At 39.1% G+C, this 12,853-nt stretch overlaps 1 protein-coding gene across 10 annotated transcripts in view; it reads right to left on the bottom strand.

Moving 5' to 3' along the window:
• Window positions 1-12,853, bottom strand: part of fhod3 (formin homology 2 domain containing 3) — a 326,788-nt gene that overhangs the window by 170,966 nt on the left and 142,969 nt on the right. For all 10 annotated transcript variants that reach the window (XM_062984260.1, XM_062984262.1, XM_062984267.1 and 7 more), the window contains exons 4-5: window positions 7,652-7,719; window positions 2,540-2,645 (exon numbers count right to left, since the gene is read on the bottom strand). In XM_062984260.1, the coding sequence (XP_062840330.1) occupies window positions 2,540-2,645; window positions 7,652-7,719 (174 nt within the window). The remainder of the gene's footprint in view (window positions 1-2,539; window positions 2,646-7,651; window positions 7,720-12,853) is intronic.

The raw sequence follows: 12,853 nt of genomic DNA, 5'->3' as shown, positions 1-12,853 counted from the left end.
CAATAGCCTTCAAGTCAGCAACCCAACCTTCAAGTCATCAGTCCTGTTGGCACAAGGGTGTAAACTACTACACCACTGGGGGCTCTGGAACATGAGCTAATAGGAACCCTTGTAAGTCATGAGAACAGCTACTGTATATTGCTGATGATGTTTAGCTGAGCAGTGAAGAGTTTCATAATATCACTTAGAATCATAAAATCACATAGTTGGAAAAGACCACAAAGATCTTTTAAGTGCAACCAGGGCCGGCCCTAGGTAATTTTCAAGTGTAAGCAAACAGTATTTTTGGCACACCCCCCCCCCCCCCCGCAAACAAATCACTGAAAAATAAAAAGTAGAAGGTAGAGGAGAATAGAATATATATGTGTGTGTGAGTGACATATATGGCACATATGGTCCCTGCATATGTGTTTGTATGTGTGTGTGTGTGTGTGTGTGTGTGTGTACCTATAGTTCTATATATATCTCTTATATATACATAGACATACACACAATGTGGAGAATATGTGGCAAGATAGATAGAAAGGTAGGGAGCCACAGCGGAGGAACCGTCCCGGGAGCAAGGCCTAATAATAATAATAATTATTATTATTATTATTATTATTATTATTATTCATCCCAACAAAGTATTCCCCCTAGGCAGGAAGCAGCCAAGATTTGAAGCTGAAAGGCTATTCAATGCTAATCAAGGTGGGCAATACACACAGAAACAGCAGAGAGAAAGATGGGGCAGGAAGGCATAGTTTACTAACTGGAATCAACTGCCAAATGTTTGATCCTTGAACTGCTTTCTGTAGGATTGTTGTCATTACTCATTATCTAGATGGAAGATTTTGATACCTCAGTTTGTTCATTTTCATCTTCCCTCACACTATTATTTTCCTTGAATGCCTTCTGATTGTACACCTAAGGGCAAGGCCTGCACCATTTTTAAACTGTGCAGATTGTAAAAATAATTGCAGACACTTAATAAATAAGTAAATGCATAAATACACGTGCCATTATTTTTAATTTTTAAAGTGCCTATAAATGTCAAAACTTATATCCTTACTCCCTACTTAAAACTCACAATTTGAACATTAAAAAGACTCATTAGCCAGGAGGGGAAAGGGAAAGTTTTAATCTAGAAAAAACATAAGACACACATGCAAGAGAAATGAGAAAGGAGCTCGATTTTTAGAGAAGACTAGCTTGAGAACTCGGCGTTGCCTGGGTTATTATAAGTTATATTTTTATTTTGCAAAATGTATAAGATTGTGCGTGTACTACGACACACATCAAGTCAGATTAACTCCCTGAAACTCTATCTATACAGTTTGTCATGTTGGGCAAATGTGCTCTAGATGCATCATCAATTGGGCTCAGTATGCTCTCCAGCTGAAGGATGAATTACAACTCCCACCATGGTAGGTCAGTCCTGTCAAATCCCTCCAGTACGTTCAGTTGGTCATGGGGTCTCTGTCTGCTAAGTTAGGTCCAGGACCATCATCAGTGGGATTCAGAGTGCTCTTTGATGGCAAGTGAGCTATAAATCCCAGTGCCTACAACTAATAAATGTCAAGGCAAATTCCACCCCAAATCCACCAGTATTCAAATTTGGGCATATTGGGTATGCATTCCAAATTTGATGCAGATCCATTGTTGTTTGCATTCACAATGCTCTCTGGATGTAGATGAACTATGATTCCTATGAATCAAGGTGAATTTCCTCCAAAGCCCTCCTGCATTGTTTGTTGGTCATGGGGGTTCTGTGTGCTAAGTTATGTCCAGGGCCATCGTTGGTGGAGTCCAGAGTGCTCTTTGACTGAAGGTGAACTATAAATCCCACCACCTACAATGACTATAAATCAAGGTGAATTCCCCCCAAACCTCTCCAGTATTTTTCTTTGGTCATGTGAGTTCTGTGTGCCAAAAGTGGTCCTGGTCCATTGTCAGTAGGGAGTCACAGTTCTCTGGCTTGTTGCAGGGTGAACTACAACCTCCATCATGTGCAGTCAATCCCCCAAACTCCACTATTATGTTTAGTTGCTGCTCAGTTCTGCTCTGTTTGTTATGCAGACAGAGTAGAAAGGAGTAAGAAAGGGTTAAGGGAGAGGCAGTAGGCTGGATCATGCAAATTCCACACCAATGGGGAGAGTAAAAAATACCGGGGTGTTTGTGGTGGAGAAAACACAAAAAATCTAGGATGAAATTGTCCCAAATGAAAGCATTCCTTGGGTGGGTGGTGGGCCATAGTGTTTGGGGAGGACATTGGCAGGGTTTGGGCTACATGCTCATGGCGCTTGATATAACCTGAAATGTCAGTGGAGGGAGTGCTTTTGGTGGCTCCTAAGCCCTGTGGGTTATAGCTGTTTGTGGAAGCGGGAACCCCAGCCACATACACACATACATATTTTCACATTTATTATGTTTATAGATATTCCTGAGAGGGTCATTGATTTTAAATAACATCTAAAAATGTGCAACATTATATGATATTAGTTTGCAGCAGAGGAGCTGAAATATTAACTAAAAATGCTAGTGAATCAAGCTTCTGTACCTCTTAAGATGTAATTCTGGTAGTTCTGGTCTGCCTCTGCTCCCACTTTTATTAAACAAGTGAGGCCCTCTGCCACAACAAACTCATGAACCAAATCCTTGTCATCCTGTCAGGGGGAAAAAGGAAAAAGAAAAAAGATAAAAAATGAGATATTTTTTAACATAGTCAAAATGCAACAAACACAGACTGCAAATTTTTCATTGGTTCAATGATTTTTTGCTATTGATTCAGGCAGCTATTATGTAGGTAGAAATTATCATCCTTCAGCAGGGGCGGTTCACCCATAAGGCAATTTAGGCGGTTGCCTCAGGCGTCGTCATTTGGGGGGCGCAGTTGAGGCAGTCTCCCGCCGGGTGAACCGGCTGGAGAGAGCGCGCACCGCCACTTCCAGCGAGGTCTCTTGGAAACTAGGCAAGTGGGGTTTATATATATGTGAAATGTCAGTCCTTGAGGCAAGTGCGAATGTTTAGCATTGAATGGCTTTGCAACTTCAAAGCCTGTCTGCTTCCTGTCTGAGGGAATCCATTGTTGGGAGGTGTTAGCTGGCCCTGATTGTTTCCTGTCTGGAATTCCTCTGTTTTCTGAGTGGTATTCTTTATTTACTGTCCAGATTTTAGAATTTTTTAAATACCAGGGGCCAGATACCCTTCGGTGGCCTTTTAATTGTGGATTATCTGCCTTGATATTCTGGGTTATATGGCTGTGTGGAAGGACCCTCAGTGCTCTTCCACACAGCCATATAACCCAGAATATCAAGGCAGAATAACACACAACATCTGCTTTGAACTAGGTTATCTTTGTAAACCCAGTTTAGGACTTTTGTAAAGCGTTCAACTCAATAGATCATAAATATATGAACAGACTCTGTGAGGAAAGCAATAAGGGGAAAAAGTGTGCAAGGTAATAAAATAACTATATAGTGGAAATAAAACAACCATCAGAGTAAACGGGGCACACTCGAGGCAAATAAATATCAAGAGGAGAACCAAACAGGGATGCCCCCTTTCCCCGGCCCCCTTTGCATTGGCTATTGAGCCATTAGCAAATTCAATAAGGAATGACCCTGTCATTAAAAGCTGTAAGGTGGGCAAGGAAGAAATCAGGATCAATATGCTGATTATGCTATGATAATTCTAGGGGAGGTGGAGGAGTCATTACAACCAATAATTAAAATAGTTAAGGACTTTGGGAAAACTTCAGGCCTCTCAATTAATTTCGGAAAATCAGAGATACTACACAAGAATCTAACATGGGAAGAACTCAAGAAGGTTCAAATTATTATGGGAGTGAAACTGGGGGAAATGAAGATAAAATACCTGGGGGTAGATATCCCCAAAAATCTCAATAACATAATACCAATGGACTTTAACCATCTATGGAAAAATATAAACAAATTAACACACGGGGAAAGAAATTTCAGGATATATCTACAAGGTTAAAAATTTATAAGATGAAGATTCTGTCAAAATTCTTATATTTGTTCCAAACCCTCCCGGTGAACATTTCTAACAATCTTCTTAAGAAGTGAGATAACTCTATCAAAATGGGTAGTGTGAAGAAACAAAACAGAATTTCCAACTTTTATATTATGATCATCAAGAAATGGGTGGATGGGGGCCCCTACTTTGGGAATATACTATAAGGCAAGTCAGCTAGCCAGGTTATTAAAATTCGAAGTGGAAAGGTAAAAAGGGTGAAAACAGAAAAGGAAGCAAATAGTTGGAAAAGGCGAATGTGTATGGGAGAGAGAATAGACAAAAAAGACTTAAAGAACTTAAAAGTTGGTCCCTGCTGATCAATATTGTTAATTTTGCAAAATGGCAAAATAAATTACAAATAAAGAAAATCAACCCTTTTCTCATTAGAAACCTTGGAAAATAAGGACAAGACATAAAGGAACCTAATAAGGGCTCTGAATGAAAATGGTATCAAAAAGGTAGGGGACCTTGTAGATAAAAGACAAAGGTGGACAAGAGAATTGGATAGTGTAGTTAGGCCTGTCCAGTAAATTTTAGGCCATGAAAAGAAGAGAGGTAGCAGAAACCCTACTAGACAAAATAATTAAAATGGAAGTAGAAAAAGATAAAGGAAATATCGGGTGATTGTAAAAGAAATTAATCACCTTATCTTACAACACAAAAACCACCTTTTATAAAGAATTAGAAACAAGAAAAAACTTTAGCGAGAAATTAATCAGGTCTTGGATTGCCAACATTCAGAAAATTAAAAATATGAGGATCAAAGAAACACAAAAGGAAATAATCTTTAAATTGTATAGAACCCCCTTAAGTTAGCTCATATAATGGTACATATTTTCAACAAATGTTGGCATAATTGTGGCGGGGGGGGGGGGGGGGAGGTTCATTTTCCCACATGTGGTGGGATTATAGAAAAATTCAGAACAATCACAGTAAAATAAGAAATGTATTAGAAGAAATAATAGGAAAAAATTAGCGTGGGATAAAGCGAGATCCATGTCTCTCACTATAGAGGCAAAGGAAGTTAATAATTGGACAGAAATCCTAAAATATATGATAGACGCAATACAGGCTACAATAGCCCAAGGATGGATAGACAATACAAGATGGGATTTAGAAACTTGCGGGTCTTATCTCTTGGAATAAATAATCAATGATTTCAATAATCAAAGGAAAAACAAGTATATGAATAGTCATTTTAAAAGTCTGGTATAGGAAATGATCTAATCTAACCAATAAAATAGATGGAGGTGATAGATTAAGGGTTAGGGTTTGAGCCAGGCTTTCCACACGGTTAAACTGATGAAATGACAACATTTGAAATTGCTGTTCCAGAAGGGAGGGGGAAAATGGGGGGAGGGTATGGGTAACGGGAGATACACATCTAAGGAATGTATAAAGCATCATATAAGGTAAAGTGACTTCTGGAATAATGTATATTGAGATAAGACTTGTATGACTTGTTAATTGAATTGATGTATCAAAAAATGGGGAAAACTTATCAAAGCAGTTAGATACAGTAGCAAAGGGGTGTCCAGAATGTTCGCAAGCAGTAGCTGCTACTGCACTGCTAGCAGTTGAAGCAGACAAATTGACCCTGGGCCAAGAATTAACTCTTAAAGTGCTACATGCAGTGACTACTATTATGGACTACAAGGACAGTTACTGGTTTACCAATAGCCAAATACATACAAGACTCTAATGTGTGAAAATTACCTTATCTTACAACACAAAACAACCTAAAACTTTGTAATACCTTGAATCCAGCATCACTTTTATCTATGGAAGAAGGAAAAATACAACATGACTGCATACAGACCATGGATGAGGTGTATTCCAGCAGACCAGATTTAAAGGACCAACCATGGCCAAAAGCAGATGTGACCGTTTATACAGACGGGAGCATTTTTTCAAGAGGAGGCTTCAATAAGCGGGATACTCAGTAGTATCAAAAGTGTGGGAAGCGAAGCCACTGCCCCTCAATACTTCTGCATAAAAAGCTGAGTTGAAAGCATTGACTCAAGCACTGGAGTTGTCAGAAGGAAACATAGTAAAGGCCTGCTGACTTCAGAAGGAAAACAGATCAAACATTCTGAGGAAATCCTTCGACTGCTAGATGCGGTATGGATCCCGAAGAAAGTGGCTGTGATGAATTGAAAGGGGCACTGACATAGAGGAGACGCTGCTACTTTAGGTAATCACTTTGTGGACGCAAAATCAAAAGTAGCCATCTGGTGAAATCGGGACAAGGAGGAGACAACACTTCAAGCTCCATTGCAAGTGGAACAATGGATTCCACAGAACAGAAAAGGAATGGGCAGAGCAGGAGGGCTCTGTGTGGAATTGCGGCAAACTCATGTTCCCCGATGGGCGGGGCGGCGGGCACTCGGCTTACAGAAGCGCCCCTGCGTGATGCTAGGTAGCTTGCTATCTATCTAGCAACGCACAGGGGCGCCTCCCCAAGGGGCGAGCGCTCGACTTAGGAAAGTGCCCGTGCGTGTTGCTAGGTACATAGCAAGCTACCTAGCAACCACAGAGGCGCTTCTCTAAGCCGAGTGCTCACTGCCCCACCCCTTGGGAGGCGCCTGTGTGCGTTGCTAGGTAGCTTGCTATCTACCTAGCAACGCGCAGGGGCGCCTCCCAAGGAGCGAGCACTCGGCTTAGGAAAGTGCTCGTGCACGTTGCTAGGTAGATAGCAAGGTACCTAGCAACCACAGAGGTGCTTCTCTAAGCCGAGTGCTCGCTGCCCCGCCCCTTGGGAGGCGCCTGTGCGCGTTGCTAGGTAGCTTGCTATCTATCTAGCAACGTGCAGGGGCACCTCCCAAGGGGCGAGAACTCGGCTTAGGAAAGCACCCGTGCGTGTTGCTAGGTAGATAGCAAGCTACCTAGCAACTTCTCTAAGCTGAGTGCTTGCCACACTGCCCTCTGGGAGGTGCCTGTGTGCATTGCTAGGTAGCTTGCTATCTACCTAGCAACGCACACGGGCGCCTAGCAAGGGGGGGGGCAGCGAGCACTCGGCTTAGAGAAGTGTCCCTGCACGTTGCTAGGTAGCTTGCTATCTACCTAGCACTGCGTACGGGGCTCTTCCTTCAATAGGCTTGCCAGATAAAAGGGCTTCCCTATTATCTGTCAGATCCGGTTATTCGACATTCGGCCCGCCCATTTATGTTGAATAACTGGAACTCTACTGTATGTATGTTCAGAAAGTATAGCATGCCAGTTTCCTCAGTAAATGTATTTTTTTCCTTGACTGATATTTTGATGTTGTTTGAAACATGTACTTCCAAGCTTTGGATAAACTGCCTTGGGGGTGAGATTGTAGACATAACTACATAATGAAGATAAATAAATAAATTAGAGTTGCTTAGCTTAGAATCATATGTACTGTGGAAGAATTAAAGATATAAAGTTAAGAGAACATTTTTTCTCTCTCAACGTATAGTGACCCCACAAATTACATAGGGTTTTGTTAGGCAAATTATACCCAAAGATGGTTTTTCCAATTTCTTCCACTGAAATCTGGCCTTCAGCACTTAGTATTCATGGGTAGTCTCCCATCCATAGACTGGCCCTGTTTAACTTCCAAAGTGAGACAGCATCTGATACCTTTTGGGCATTTATACCTATTACTTACTTGAAATATTTGTTTCAAGGAGAAGAGTGCACGCCTCAGCTCCCGTCCATTGGAGTTGTAAAGTTTTTCTGTAAAAGAATAAAAATAAACAAATAATAATTAAAAATAAATGATTTAGTTACAGATTAATTATCATCTTCATTTCTCAAATCAATCATATAGAGAATTACATGGATTATTGAAGACAGAATAAAACAGAACCAGAAAACGTTTTATAGTAGTGAATTCCCCAGATCAGTAATAAATACAATTCAGTATACATATTTGAATTTTTTTTAGATAAAAAACATTAGACCAAGAATAGAAGTGATGCTGCAACACTTAGATTTAGTACAGGGGTCCACAAACTATGGCCTGTGGTCCGAATACTACAAAATAGTTCTACGGTTCTCAGTGACAGCTCTCAGTAATTAATACTGCAGATACAGGGTTAATGTTCAGGAGATTCCACCTGAACATTAGGAAGAACTTCCTGACCATACGAACTGTTCAACAGTGGAACTTTCTGCCTCGGAGTGTGGTTGAATCTCCTTCCTTGGAAACCTAAACAGAGGCTGGATGGCCATCTGTCAGGGATACTTTGATTGTGCTTTTCCTGCATGGCAGGGGGTTAGACTAGATGGTCCATGTGGTCTCTTCCAACTCTATTATTCTATGATTCTAGGGTGCTACTAAGTAACAATGAAGTCTCATGCATGTCTATTAAGAATTAGGTCAAATTAAGTTCAATGTGATTTACTTCATGTAAACATGTACTCAATTGCACCTTAAATTTTATTGTCTTTATTAGAAGTTTAGTTATTTTGAAAAAAATAATAATTGTTGATTGATTAAAGATACAAAATTCAATGACAGTTCCTTTTTAAGAGTCTAAATGAAGACCACATTAAGTTCTACATAACTTATATTGGTTAAATTATATGTTATGGTGGCGTGATGATGCTATGGTTGAGGAAGATGTTACAGTACTATTATCAATAGCACGTGCTCTCTAAAATCAGAATGATAACATATTTGCAAAAATGTTAAGAGATTGTATATATTCTATTACATTTAACACCTGAATGAACTTTGGAAAACAGGAATGTTTTTAATTGAGATTTGAGAAACAAATATAAATGAAGCAACTTATTACATTTTGTCGTAACTGCTTGTCTTTTGGACTGACTGAGAAGCAAGAGAGTTAGTGAAAAAGGAATAAACTTAGAAGTGTGTTCATTTGTTAGTACTAGAATTTCTTAATATTTGTCTCAGAATAATAGCTAGAATGTATATCTTATATTTAGCTAATCTAATTGGTGGTGTCAGAACAGCATAGAGAACTATGAATGAAGATAGATGTGTGAGAGTTTGAATGCATATAAGGTATGACCTCACTCTGGAAAATTCTCCATGGAAAAATATAGCAGAATAATTTTGATCTCACATCTCTGGTTTTATTTAAATCTAAATAATATGTTCAAACCCTGAACCAGTACTGTTGACTAGAAATTTGTGTTGATTGTTTTGTGTGTTGATTTTGCTGTACCGCTACAAGATGAAAGGAATCGTCCATATTTCTTAATCCAATGAAAAAGAGAGAAATAGCTTCACGGTGATAACGAACTGATTTTGTAACTGAGGATAGTTTAACAAAAATTGTGATATGGCACAAGAGGTCAGTTTGAAGAAGAAAATCGCATATAACATTGGGTGGTACAGCTCTTTTTGTACATCTTTAAAATATGCACTGTAGACACTCTGAACCAGAAATGTTCACTATGAATCGTATATTCCATATTATTACATGGTGCCAGTGCCAACACGAACATGCATATTCACATTGCTTCCATTTAATAATGTGGGGCTTGATCATCTGTGTTTTTTTTCATATTCATCGTGGAATCAAACCTTCACAGATAGGGCACAGATTCACTATATCTGACTTCTACCATCAACATTCATTTCAACAAAACATGGTCATAATGATATCAATTTAAAAAAACAAACAAACAACCAAGCTGTGCAGCAATAGCTGTTTCTTGTTCTGCTTGAAGTTTTACTTTAAAGAGCAAATTTATAAGGGAAACGCTAGACAAGAACGTCCACATAAATTTTCTTTCTATTTGGCACTGGGATGGAAGGATGGTGCAGATGTGTGCATATAATTGCAAAATGGCAGTAAAGGTTATTTTTATTTATTTGTTTATTATTCACAATGATGACAATAATCTCCCCAACACTACCAGCTTTAATGTCATGTGGGGCTTTGTTTCTTTTTCCTGTTTAGCTGTCCTTTTAATTGTTCTTGTGTCTACTGCCATTTTTCAATGACTACAACATCCACAGCCACCTCCTATCTAATTCATCTCTAACGTATTCTGCATTATGTATTACTGACAAACGTCAATTGCCTGGAACAGATGAAAAAGAATACGGAAACCCATGTCTGGAAGTTTTTCAGGAGGAATATAAAACTAATTATTGCAGCATACCATTCTTTAATTGAATGTCAGACAGTTTGAACTCATAGCCTGTAAGAGAGAGGGAGTCTTGGGGAGACTCCAGAATAAGCTTTGTCTGAACTTTGTTTTTGTCTACAAAGGCCAATAATAAATCTACTGGCAAGACAATGCACTTTTCTTTTTATTCCCAGACCTAGCAAAACATATTTCAGTAAAGGGATCAGTCATAGGCACAATGCCTATTAGTACATTAATGGTATATCGGTGGGGGTTATAAGGCATGGTCCATTGTACAAATTCAGAATGTTTGATCCAATTTGGCTGTTTGACAAACAAACCATTAATTGCACATTTGTTTGAATAGTGTTTGAAGCAGACAAATTTAAACTTCACATTTTCTCATAACAATCTCACTACTTGATGAAACAACAAATAAAGACAATGTACTTCTGATGTTAATTTGTGGTCCATAAAAACAAAATACTGTTCCTACCCCACATAGAATCATAGAATCGTAGAGTTGGAAGAGACCTCATGGGCCATCCAGTCCAACCCCCTAAAAGAAGCAGGAAAATCTCATTCAAAGCACCCCCAACAGATGGCCATCCAGCCTCTGCTTAAAAGCCTCCAAAGAAGGAGCCTCCACCACAGTCCGGGGCAGAGAGTTCCACTTCTGAACAGCTCTCACAGTGAGGAAGTTCTTCCTGATGTTGAGGTGGAATCTCCTTTCCTGTAGTTTGAAGCCATTGTTCCGCGTCCTAGTCTCCAGGGCAGCAGCAAACAAGCTTGCTCCCTCCTCACATATTTGTATATGGCTATCATGTCTCCTCTCAGCCTTCTCTTCTGCAGGCTAAACATACCCACCTCGCAAAATACTTCTGAGAAGCTTCTTAGAACTGTTATTTGGCCTTTGGAAGAGCCATGTGGCATGGAGGTAGTGTAAAGACTAGATAACACTAGATAAGAGTTCATTTTGAAGGGTTATCTTCCCTTTCTTCTTAAGGAGAAAAGGATGCCAAGACACCTCATTGTATTACTTGGGACAATAAGCTTCTTGGTCATCCAACACCTAACCATGAAATGCAAATAAAATTACTGTAGTTCCAAACTGCGCCACCGGAGATTCTGGTGGTGCAATGGGTTATAAACCCTTGTGCAGGCAGGACAGTTGACCTGAAGGTTGGGTTGCTGACTGGAAGGTTGCCGTTTCAAATCTGGGGAGAGTGCAGATGAGCTCCCTGTGTCAGCTCCAGCTCCCCATGCGGGGACATGAGAGAAGTGTCCCACAAGGATGGTCTGTTTTTTTCATGTATACTCTTAATTTTATTGTAATTTTCTCAAGTCACTCCTGACACAAAAAAGCTTCCTAATTCTGGGTAGGTAGCTGGATATCTAAGTGCCGCTTTCCCTGAGGGTGGAATGTGAGTAAAAAAATCAACCCAAAAATCCTGGGCTGAAGGATCCATGGGTAAATGTGAGTACTATACTTTAACGCTTATCTAAAAGGGAATCATCCTTTTCTCTGAGCAAGAGGCAAGGATTTGGTCTATCTTGGGAGAAACTTTAAGAAATACTAACTCCCTCTACTCTCTCTGCCTATGGCTTCCTTGACTGAATGCCTGAGAATGGTAACAACAACCAGGGACAGCTGGCCCTTGAGCTGGCATTGGTGTTTACACCTCTCAACGTAATGACCCTTGACATAGCCACAGACCGTATCAAAATCCACAATTTAGTCCTTGCTTTATACATGAGGTTGACTTACACATCAATATATATGCTAACTAACAACATTAATGCATTACCCATAACAATTACTTTAACATTTAATAATTTAAAAGTAATTTTCATTTTATTTAAAATCCCATATTTCCCTCAGTGCAGGAACTAAAGTTAATTGAAACATGAATTAAAACAGTACTATGTAAAAGTAATTGAATTATTACATTAAAGAGCAATTAAAAACAAGGTATGCTATTAAAACTAAGAATTCCATTACAAAAGTTTCAAAAGGAAACAAGAGTATATAATTCTGTTAAGACTAGTTGAGTCAGTGAGTAGCAAAAGATCTTTTAAACTTAGATATATTTTATCAATACAGTATAACAATATATTTGCCTGCTAGCAGAAAAAGAGCGAATAATGGCGGCTAAACATCCTGCAAAACAATTTATAAATAAATTGTATATTATTTAGATGGTTCCAGTGTATGACACTGGAAACCAGGGTTCAAATTCACACTGAGCAACAGAAACCCACTGGATGACAATAAACAAGTTACACTTCCTTAGCCTTGGATTGAAGCAAAAGCAACCCCCCTTTGAACAAATCTTTTCACAAAACCTCTGTGATATGTTTGCCTTGAGGTTACCATAAATCGGAAATGATTTGGAGACACAAGTCAATAACAGTGTTAACAAATCCACTTTTCTAATTAACATGCTTAACTTTTAAAACAAGTGTTTCCAAGCTATACCCCTTCCCCATACAGTTATAGCTACAGAGATATAAAACTGTCTGGAAATTATTAATTTGTGGGAAAAGACTTTTCCAGAACAAAATTCTGAAAAGTGCATTATACTGTATATAACTTGATTGTGAACAAAACTATGATGTCTGATATTTCTAAATTACATTTTATTCAATGTAATTTATCTAAATAATTTAGATAGGAGGCTCTGTACAGTAAAGAACACCTAGATCAGTGGTTCTCAAAGTATGCTCCGTGGAACCCTAGCAGCTCTGTGCTTCCCTCTGT

The sequence above is a fragment of the Anolis carolinensis genome, chromosome 6 (assembly GCF_035594765.1).
Source record: "Anolis carolinensis isolate JA03-04 chromosome 6, rAnoCar3.1.pri, whole genome shotgun sequence".
In the NCBI taxonomy this organism is placed as follows: domain Eukaryota; kingdom Metazoa; phylum Chordata; class Lepidosauria; order Squamata; family Dactyloidae; genus Anolis; species Anolis carolinensis.
This window is presented reverse-complemented; position numbering and strand designations above follow the sequence as displayed.